General features: G+C 44.6%; 1 protein-coding gene across 4 annotated transcripts in view; it reads left to right on the forward strand.

Annotated features, from left to right (window-relative positions):
• Window positions 1-10,934, forward strand: part of ADCK1 (aarF domain containing kinase 1) — a 79,570-nt gene that overhangs the window by 20,726 nt on the left and 47,910 nt on the right. For 3 of the 4 annotated variants that reach the window (XM_017742234.1, XM_017742233.1, XM_008639632.2), the window contains one exon: window positions 9,016-9,219. The exons of the other annotated variant lie outside the window; for it this stretch is intronic. In XM_017742234.1, the coding sequence (XP_017597723.1) occupies window positions 9,016-9,219 (204 nt within the window). The remainder of the gene's footprint in view (window positions 1-9,015; window positions 9,220-10,934) is intronic. 4 annotated transcript variants of the gene reach the window in all.

Consider the following 10,934-nt stretch of genomic DNA (forward strand, 5'->3'; position numbering starts at 1 on the left):
GAACTCAGCTTGACTCTCAGATTCCTGCTATAGGCACAGGAGTTCTACGGCCCAGTTATTTTAGCATGTTATTTTCCCTTTGTCACTGACCAGCCCATCCCTGTGCTCCTTGTTTTCCTGGCTCAGGAGACTTACACAGAACAGTGCATTGTATCACAGAGGTGTCTAGAGGGGAAACAGCTGCTCTCTTCTGATTTTTATCCCGAACTGCCCAACAGCTAACTAATTGCAGCTCAGTTGCTTCTATTAGCTATTTACCTAAAATTGAGCTGGCTAATGAAAATGTTTCTAATTAATACGAGGCAGATTAAAACTCATTACAGCAAGGTCGTCAGTAATGAGAGATAATCAGAGCACAAATGACCGAGCTTGGAGAAAAATGAAGATGGAACACAAACAGGTGATCAGTGCTGGTTGTGCATGCGCCGGCCAGCAAGGGCAGGGTTCAGCAAGGTGACTGCTGGTGCTCTGCCCTGCAGTTGAGAAACACTGTATCCTCCTCTCCAGAGCATCTTGGGGAGTGACTGGCCAAACGGGTGGACCTCAGCCTAGTGTAAAAATGTTTCTTGAACCAAGTGACATCTCACACTAGCAGTTTGTTGGAGGGGTTTTCAGCCACTGGGAGCTGGCAGAAGGGGGTTTTACCCCTCATGTGCTGACACAAAGAAGCCCGGAGGTCAACGCTGAAACCCCTCTGGAAGGCGGCACTCAGTGCCCAGCACACAATGAAAACGGGGTAGAGCTCCTCACCCAAAAGGGGCTGTATCCTTCTGTCGCTGTTGAGCAGGCACGCAGGCGAAGGTAAAGAATTAAAGAGAGGGGACTCTCCGTATGTGTTCCACACAGGTTTATTCCCATGAAAAGACAGGGACGAAGAGACCAATTGGTGGGAGGGTCCAGGGATCTTAAACTGGGTACAGAATAGGTGGGGAAGGGGATCTCAGCCAATGGGATAGAGACAAGCAGGTGGGATTGACAGGAAGGGAACCAATGGGAACAACACATTGGAGGGACTCAGGGAAGGATCCAATGGGGCGTCGAGGAACAAAGAACTTTCTAGAACTAATACATATTAAAGAAGAAAAATGAACATACATAGCTTTATACATAAAACAAGGAGACAAAATATTCAATCAGGGGAAAACATGCAAAAGGCAAAACAAGGGAATCATGGGTTCTCACCATGACTGAAAAGTTACTTGCTAAACTTGGGTTGCTAACCACCACAGCTGGTTGTCTGAGTTCTCCTCAGGAGAAAGAGTAGCTACAGCCACCTGCACTGCTACAGTTTGTTGCTACGCCAGCCTTTAGTCACCTATATGAACTAAGTTTTGAATAGGGGTTTTAGCTGGAAGACTTCGGAGTATGTGTGGCACAGGTGGGATGTCAGCATCTGTGAGCGCTTGTATGTGGAAATTCAGAGTCCTGATGGCTCGAGCATGTGAGCTTATCTGTTCAGCGTAAAATGTTGGCCTAGGTTTGGAAAAGTCCCTTGTGATCTCCAGGGAAGTTTTGCACGAATCATGAAATGTGTTTGCTGTAATTTCAGCTACCTGCTGCATTGCTGATACAAGGCCACAGCACCAACACCAGACTTCAGCTGTCTGATGCAGGCTTACTGTCTACATTCCATTAGTACAGCGTTTACTGGCCATCCTCCTAGTTGTGTGACTCCTTGTTTTCTGTGTTTGTGGAACTGAGAAGCTTAAGAAGATGTCACTTTAGTCTGGGGGATCATCTCCATCCTTAATCCTTTCCAAGCTATAAAGTTCTCTTTCTCACTTCCTTTCTGTCCCACTGGCAACCAACTGTTGTGCCAGAATTTCTGAAGGATCTTATTAAGTTATACATAACTTATACAAATAACAAATTACTAGGTAGTGAGGTACATTGCACCAGGACTTATTCCAATTCCAGAGGTGTGGATCTATCCATCATTGGCAGTATGATCAGTTAGTATTGGTATAAGGAAGCATTTGAATGGGAAATAGCTAGTGTGCTTAGGAATGAGCTTTTGTAAAAGGTAAGTAGGAAAGATAATACAAAAAGCAGACAATAACTATTCCATTTAGAGTTGTGTGTCTTCCTGCAGCATCCTTGCTGACAGTCAGTTTGATTACCAGGCTGCTAGTGTTAGTGAAGGCTGTAGTAGTTTATATTTACTGTATGCTTATTCTGATTAGTTGAAAGAGGAGATAACAGCCCCTTAGACAGAACTACACTGTCACTGAAACTGGTTCTACGTTTTGTACTGCTGTTTTTAAAGTGCCCTATTCACATCACCAGTAGACGTATCCTCCCTAAACATCTTTTGGCATGGCCACCGATTTCAGTTTCTCACTGTGTTAAATTGAGGTGGACATCTTTTCACTTCTCTCTGGTTTGTGCTGTCCTGGGTCATCTAAAGCTCCTTCTGCAGTTTTACTAGTCCTGTGCATATGGCTCTGTCATCATCAGGGGTGGAAGAGAAACGACTATGACCAGATTCCTTTCCTGTATTCTCTGACATGTCTTTTCTTCCTACCCAACTTACTGTGTTTTGGGGATACCAACCACAGAGGTGATGACATCCTCTTTTCCCTCTGTAGGGAGTCCAAAGGACAGCCTGGCTCTTCCAGTCAGTCTCCTGCTGCAGGCATTTCTGGAAGAGTGTTCTTGTCCGGGATGGCTCACAGCATATATGCTTGGGATGCTCCCACCTACTGTGTGCCACACAGAAGTTTCTTCCCAGCCTCTCAAAGGCTTAATATGAAAGACCATAAGCAGCAGTTCTGTTGTTCTGTGGAAAGAAAGCAAGAGTTCATCACCAATGTCAGAACTCCTTCAAATGGCAGGTAATTCAGTGAATATGGAAGACCCTTGGAAACAGGTTGACCTCAGCAGAAGATTTAACTGGAATTTGGGAGTTGGATACACCAAATAGGTTCTTTGAAGATTTCAATAATGCACCCTGTTTGCATTTTCTCATTGTGGCCAGACAATAGGGTAATTTTTGTCTTGATGCCTTGAGCAATAGTGTTCAAAGCCCTTTAGACATTTTATTACCTGTAATGTTCTTATGAGTCTGTAAAATGGGGAATAGTGATCCTGAGTTTTGTAAAGAGGTTTGTAAAAGCACTTTTAGAGATGAAAAGCTCCATATAAAATCAGGTATGGTTGTTTTATCATAAATATCTAAAGCCTTTCTGAATTCCATTAAGCTCTTGGTTTCTTTCTCCTCTGAAAGTGAGTGCCACTGGTTAATGTTGTATTGTGCAAAATGGGATGTAAAAAAAAAACAACTTAAAAACGGTTGTTGCTTTGTGGAATATGCCATTGTTTGTGGGTTTATGAGAGTTGGAAATAGGAATGGGAGCTTTTTTTTCCTTTCGTTATTTTATCCAACTTTTCTCTCTTATGCATCAACTCTCTGTAATCTAAACAGTCTCCAAACATTTCAAATCTCTTTTTTAACAGACTCTTTTATATTACATGGTCATATTTCCCCTGTCTTTCTCTGTCCTTTTTTATTTATCTACCTCTTTTTTTGTGAGGGGATGTCCTAGAATCCAGGGTGGGGTTGTGCATTGAATTTATACAATAGCGTTTTGATATTTTAAACATTTTAATCTTTTTTATCACAGTCAAACAGCTTTTTTGGGTTTTCCTGACTCCTGCTGTGCATTGAGCATGCTGAGCAGTCCACAAAAATGTGATGCAAGTGTTGGATGGTTCCAGTTAATTGAGAACCCAGCAGTGTCTGCGGGGAGGACGAACTGCACCTCCCAGTATGTGTAACCTTGCAGCCATCTATGCTGAGGGTGATCTCCTGGTGTATTGATTTTTCACCTGTCTTTGGTAGGGAGTTGGCAGGGCTTATTTTTCCACAGTGGTGAATAATATCTGTTGCATCTCATGGAATTGTTGTCACTGCACTGTTCTCTCCTTTGCCAGATCAGTAGCAGGAAAATGAAACCTTGGTGTAAGAACAGGTGTTTGTTTTTGACAGTGATGCAGGTCAATCATTTTGTAGTAGAGAGCTCCTTCTGCCTTCTGGGCGCTACCTGGACCTCTTCCCCTTTTCATCATATTTCTCAGTGTTTCCAGTGCTAGTTCATCTTCCCTGCAAGTAAAAATGAATGCAGGTCCTAAGATAGACAAGGCTTCTGCAGGATCATCTGGTCTAAAAATGCTCAGAGGAGGTTGCAAAGAAACTGTGGTGAGAACAGCACTAAATGTTGCAGCCTTGTCCTAACTGGAGAGTCTCCCATTGCTGCTTTCTGTAGTGCTGGGTTTCTGAGCTGGGAATGGGATAAAATGAGTAAGTGATGTTCTTGTATCTCCAATAATTGCTGAGTTTTCCTTTCACTCTTTGTGAGGATATTTGTTGAAAGCCACTTGAGAGCCCCAGTAAATACCTCTTTTCTAATGCCTCTTTTCTATTGGCCATTGTATTAACACACAGTATTTTAGTGGACTGGTGAAGAATAGTTTTTCCCCCCTCAAAATCACTATTGGCTTTTTATCAGTTGTATCACATTTAGCTAGATGATTTTTAGTACTCTCTGTAATTATTGTCTCAACTAATTTAGTTGATACAGAATTAAAGCTTGCAGGACTATAGTTTCCCAGATTAGTCTGGATTTTTCTTGAAAATAGGGCAACATTTTTTCCCTTTTAGTCCTCTGGAAGTTAGCAGTTTTAATATAAGATTTTCTTTTTTTATGATTATTAGCATCTCAGCTACTTCTTGAATTAATCTCTAATTTTTATGTGATTGAAGTCTTCCAGGTGTTTTCTGGAGACGGCTTTCTTGAAATACTGTCTTGGAGAGTGTATCTCCATTGTAAGCAGTGATGGGCAGGCTGTTCTCTTTGCATTCCTAATCCTCATTTCACATTTTGTCAGCTAAGAGTATGGCCTGCAGAGTTGGGTTGACTTTTTCTGAGGGATTTCCTATGAGGGGTTGCTTCCACCACTTACTTTACTGTCTTTAGTGGCCTTTCTGAGCATTTTTGCCACCAGGTCTGTCACCAGATACCAAATACTGAAGTTCTCACTGGTATATTTTAGCTTGAGCATTTATTTTCTTCTAAATTAATTCCTTTATTTTAAAGACCAGGTTAGCACCTATCAGTTTATGACATCTGCACATTTGATGTTCTGACGAGCAGTTCTTTGCCAATAATCTGTGTCAGTAAAGGCTCCTTCAAAAGCACCCAAATTACTTGAGAAGCCAGGTCTGCTTGTACATCAAGCATAATTCAAAAAACATCCCTTTGCAGCTCTGCTTGCTGAGCATGTGCTACATCCCAGAGTTGCCTCCTCTCCATGCTTGAGAGTTGTTACTTTCACAGCTTTAATAATCAGTGTTAATCCCAGTCTAACCAGGGTTTAGGTAAAGCAGAAGAGTCTGACCTGCTGAAGGGATTTGAGACAGAAAAAGATTCCCATGTGGACTGAGGAAAGAGCCATGTACAGAGTCAGACAGGATTTGTGATCTGAAGGGTTTTCTGACGGAAGCTTATTCTTGATATTCCTTGGTACATGAAATGCTTCCTTTCTTTTTGTAGTGTGCTCCTAGGGGTGATGCATACAAGTACGTCTGTGTAAAATTAGCTGTTGTTGCCAGCTCTTTCCTCTGATAAAAACAGTCTTGAAGAATTGCTTTTGCAACAAAGAGCAGTATCTTGAAGAAAAATTCTGAGCCATTCTGGGGATTTCCGTTTACCTTGTGTTTTCTTCAAGGTAGAACAGAAGCATGGGCCACCACTACTGGACACTGTGGTAGGAATGTGATGCTCTTATTTTGTCTATGATTAGGGGAATGTAGTCTGTCAGAGAAACAAGTGCTGCATCTGGACTGTGACCTATCTTGGGGAGATCCAAGAAAATAATAGAGATCATTAGGAAAGTTTTCTGCTAAAAAACTTGATCTGGTTGATAAGAAAAGAGTCCTTGGAAGCTGCATTCACAGTCCTGCTTCATGCTCGCTGTACTTCTGCCTCTAATGCAGACTGGAATTTTGTAAGATGTAGGGTTACAGATTTACTTCTTCTGAGACAAGTTGCTTGGTCATGTTGTCTCTCTAGAGGTGCAGGAGCTGGAATTCCCTGGTCCAGCCAGCCAGTCAGGGCATCTATCTCTTAAAAGTTTAAGCCAAGCCAGTTGTGAAAGCACTGTGGAGAATGCTGTGCATGGGGGTTTTGTTCTGTTTTGTTCCTGGAGCCCTCTGTAACCATCCTCTTTGTCTCTCTTGGCTAGGACTCCTGCATCCATGAGGCCAACCAGCTTCTCAACAGTATGGATAAATTTGTGAGGGCCAAAATTTCCTCTCAGCCTTGTGCTAGAGGAAAGAGGGACTATTTCCACCTCTTTCTCAGCAGTAACCAATACGAAGATAAACCCTGTATGCAAGTGTGTCTACTGTCAGTTGCATTTTTAGCTACATGAGTTTTCCATCCTGTTTTTTCCATCTCCCTTGGCAATCCATGTGGTGGGGGTAATGCACTGGAGCCAGCACCTCTATCCTGAGCTGGCTGCTTGGCCTGACACCCAGCACTGCATTACAGCCCTGGGCTGCTGCTGCTCTGTCCTGAGTCATGCTGCAGCCTGGAGTCATTTGATGGGCTCCTGCTGTGCATGGGAGATCGTAGGGCCCTGTACTGGCCTGAGCTCAATGCTGGGAGCTCAGTGCTGGGTTTTCTGGGACATACCTGTATAGAGCCTTGCCCCTGTTTCCTGCCAGTGCCTTTGGCTATGGCTGCCCAACACCTTGAGCGGTGTGGCTGGCCACCACTCTCCTTCACTGCTGGCAAGGGTTTTCCTCCACAGCTGGAGGCCGTGGGTAGAGGGTGACTATTGGAGCTGCAAAAAAGCCGCTTCCCTGTAATGGACTCCTGGTGTTGTGACAAACAAACCAGCTGCTCTAGCTCCCTCTCTCCCTTTCTCTTTCATCCCATTACTCCCTCCCTGGTTTTCTTGCTGTTTCATCTTTTATCACAACTTCCTTTCCTTGTTCCCTTTTGGCCTCCTTTTGTCCTTGCTGCACACAGGGAAGGAGAGCGGGGAAAGAGCCAGGGCAGAGGCTTGTTACAGCAGGAGCTTCGAAGCCGTTGTGTAAAACGCAGGAGAATGATGTGGGAGACTTGAGGCATGCTCATGGGTGTTATTTGCTGCCTATATATGTGGGAGTGTTCTTGAGCTGGCAAGATGCTGGGGGAAGCTCATTAACCCAGCACGAGTTACACTTGCCCATATGTGCCCACCTAGGAAAATGTGTGTGTGTGTGTGAGCACGTGTCCATCAAACTGTCAAGTCTCACACTGAAGGCAAGACTTGCACATTAGGCTTTCTCCTCACACTCCCCTAGGCCTATGTTTCATGCACTTGCAGCTCAGCACTCAGTCTGCCCCCGACATGTTCCCAAATGCGAGACACTCAGCCTGTCCCATGATGGGCACCACTTTGCACAGAGAGCAAAGATAGCTGCTGAATGGCATGGGTGTATGTGCTGTTCATGAATGTTTGTGGTATTGTTCCTTTTGTCACGTACTTCAAGGCTTTTGGTGGAGTCCATCACCACAGGATCTTGGGCAGATGAGGGCTGCAAACACAGGATTTGACCTTCAATGACTTCTGACACAGAAGCCAGAGGAATTAGGAGGCTTCATGTCGCTGTTGTACCAGGGATGGCAAGAAAAGCGGCATAGACTTCGGTCCAAAGGAAGGGAATTTTTTTGTTAATTTCCAAACTCATTTATATAACCTGGTTCACTTGAATGGCATAAGGTTATTGGTCCTTTGACCATCCAGCTCTTAGAATGATTGGTTAAACCCTACAACACCCATTTCAAAATATTTCTCCAGTCAGTAACATAACAAACTGCATAACTAACTTGCAGCTGCAAGATAAAAGATTGGTTTACAAAAACCTCTCACTGTTCCCAGCCAGCATGCATGTGAAAGCAAGACTCTCACACAGATGCTGGCAGAAAGCTGGAAAACTTCCCTGTGATCAAGCTTTCAGGATCCATAGCTTCATGCAGATAGGTGTCAGGCGTTTACAGGAGATGGGTGCACAGTTATTTTTTGTTATTGATTTGCTTAGATTTTATTAATGTACTAGGGTAAACTTATATAATATAAGTTCATTAAATATTATTCAATATAGCTGTGTCCTTGGTAGGAGCCTTTTCTAGTGAGAGTAATAAAGGCAGAAAAAATCATTGTCACTGAAGGATGTGGTGGCTGTTCTATTCTTGAGGAGCAGAATGAACCTTAAGAGCTGAAATGCAGACCAGACAAGTGTTTGGCAATGGGTTTTTGATTTGGTAGTTGCGTTTTGGCCACTGTGAGCACAGCTGGCAAGTCTTCTAACACTTGGTTGCTCAAACCACTGTCACTGCAGACTTTGTTGGCAAAGACCTGGCTGGACTGGAGGGGTGTAATTTCCCCTTGTGCGTGTCAGAGTGAGGTGAGGAAGATGAAGGATTGCCCACATACTGTCCTTCTCACTCCCAAATAGATGTCTGTAATTTTGATTTTTAACAGACTCTAAGTTCCTGGAAGTTTCTGGGATGGTTTCTGTGGTTTTCTTCTCATTTTAATTCACTGCACTTACACTAAGAGTCTGATATAATGGTTGTGGTTGTGATTTTTGTCTTTTGACAAGGGGTTCCCAAACTATGCATCATAGTGGTGAATCACAGTGACAAACCAATGCTGCCCTATGGCCAGACTTTTTTTTCTGTGCAAGGATGAGCCAAAAACTAATGTGCTGTTACTGATCATGGTGCCTGTACAAACAAGTGTTGAAGCCCTTTATATTCTGGGGCATCTTGTGCTGGTCTGGTTCAGACCCTTTAAATCCAGACAGAGTCCTAATACTGAACTGACGTGTTAGATGATGATGCCCAGAATCAAGAAAGGAAATCCTTGGTCTGCTTAAATACTGGACAAAAAAAGATACATATGTAGACATGTGCATGTAACAGACAGCAAAAGGGCTTGAATAACGTTCTGGTCTCTTCACAGGTGCACCTGCGCTCTGCTGAGCGCCTCCGGGAGTTGTGCTGCTCCAACCGAGGCACCTTCATCAAGGTGGGACAGCACCTGGGAGCGCTGGACTACCTCCTGCCTGAGGAGTACACCCGCACCCTCAAGGTGCTGCACAGCCAGGCCCCGCAGAGCACCAGGCAGGAGATTGAGCAAGTTATCCGTGAGGATCTAGGCAAAGAGGTAGGGGCAACTGTAGCCTGTGGTGGCTTCTCAGGCCTCAGCAGGCCCTGGACAGCTAGAGGAAGGAAAACTGCTGTTTCTCAGTTATAAGAGATACCAAGGGAAGATAGCTCTTCCTTGCCTCTGGGAGAATGCCATGTGAGTTTTCCCTATCCATCAATGGGCATTATTGGCAAAGCTTTGGTAAGGAGAAGATAACAGAGGAGTAAGGGTGTGAAAGGTGCCAGATGGAAATGGCAGGACTCAGCAGAGCAGCGTACTCTATATGATAAGACTAACAGGGTTGTGGGAGGTCAGGATGGAGGGCTGTCTGCTACACTGAGGGGTGGGAGCTGGAGGTATTGATGTTCAGGATGAAGATATATTGGCAGAGCTCTGTGAGGGATGACTGCTCTCCCCTGGCTGCACTAGACCAATTCCAGCTAGCACTGACAGCCCTTTACTTTTTCGAGCCCCTAATTAACCCCCAAAGAAAATAATAGCATAAATCACTTTTGGTGCTGCAGTCAGGTAACGCAGTAGCTCAGGAGTTGGTGCCATCATTAACTCTCAGCAGCCCACAGCACTGAGATCAGTAGGTAGGTGACTGTGTTCATTAGATATGAGGGGAGTAAGCACAGTAAATTACAGAGGGTGTTCTGCTACTTTGCATCTTGCTCTTTACAAGATGTCCCCTCACACTCTAGCCCAGGTTGAGGAGAGGCATTTCAAGGATCACAACTGACAAGGGAAGAGGGAGGCAGGGTGCAACAGTGTACAATGGTGATGCTAGGGAAAGTGTGTGTGAGGGGGAGGAAGACAGAAGGCTGAAGAAGGGAAGCAGTATGTATATCTGTTGGTTCTCATATTTTGGGTTTTTGGAGCTGTTCTGGTTGTTCTGGCTTGTCTGACTGCATGGTAAGGAGGTAGGGGGGAAACACAAGGTAAGTGAAATATTTGCACCTAGAGGGTGCATTACGGGCAGATTTGGATGGGGTGAGTCTGCCTAGGTGTAGTTTAAGGGTCTACATATTGTGTGGTCAGGAATAACTGTTAATATTTCCCTAAAGTTTAATGGCAGGGTTAAGGTCAGCCCCCAACCTGCAACATGCTCCCTCTGTCAGCACTCCGTCCTTGTAGCATGGCTGGTACCAGCTGTGTTTCATAGCTCAGTGGATAGATGGAGCAAGGCAGGCTGGCTGCTCCCTGCAGGCCTCTGCCTCCATGGCTTCCATGTAGCAATCTTCCTTCCACAGGAGCTGTGGAAAGCCACCCCAAGGTTAGCCCACACTGAATTACCACACCACCCAACTCTGGCACAGTTTGTGTGGTGTCTCTTAAAGGCTGAAGTAGGTGCTCAGAGGTGGGACCTTTTCTCTCAAGTGTGTGTTTGTCTAGCTGCCACTGATAATCCCTGGTTTCTTTATGCTTCTTGGGAGCTAGATGAATGCTCCATGCCTCACTGATTCCCAGTGAAGCAGTTCAGATACAGTCTCCACAGCTGCATTACCTCATAGCATTAACTTCCTTCACATGGGCAGTGCTGGGCAATATTTAATTTTTGAGACAGAGGGAGGGCAAAAAGGTAGAAATGGGAAGATGTTGCAGTGGGGACCCTGCAACATGCATATATCAAACCAGGAGTCCTGCGGAAAGGAAATATATATGGGCAGACAGATTCTTGCTAGATGTTTCAGAGATGTTTATTTCTCCAGCCGCATGGCCGGAGCTCTGCC

Source organism: Corvus brachyrhynchos, unplaced genomic scaffold (genome assembly GCF_000691975.1).
Source record: "Corvus brachyrhynchos isolate BGI_N302 unplaced genomic scaffold, ASM69197v1 scaffold115, whole genome shotgun sequence".
Taxonomy (NCBI): Eukaryota; Metazoa; Chordata; class Aves; order Passeriformes; family Corvidae; genus Corvus; species Corvus brachyrhynchos.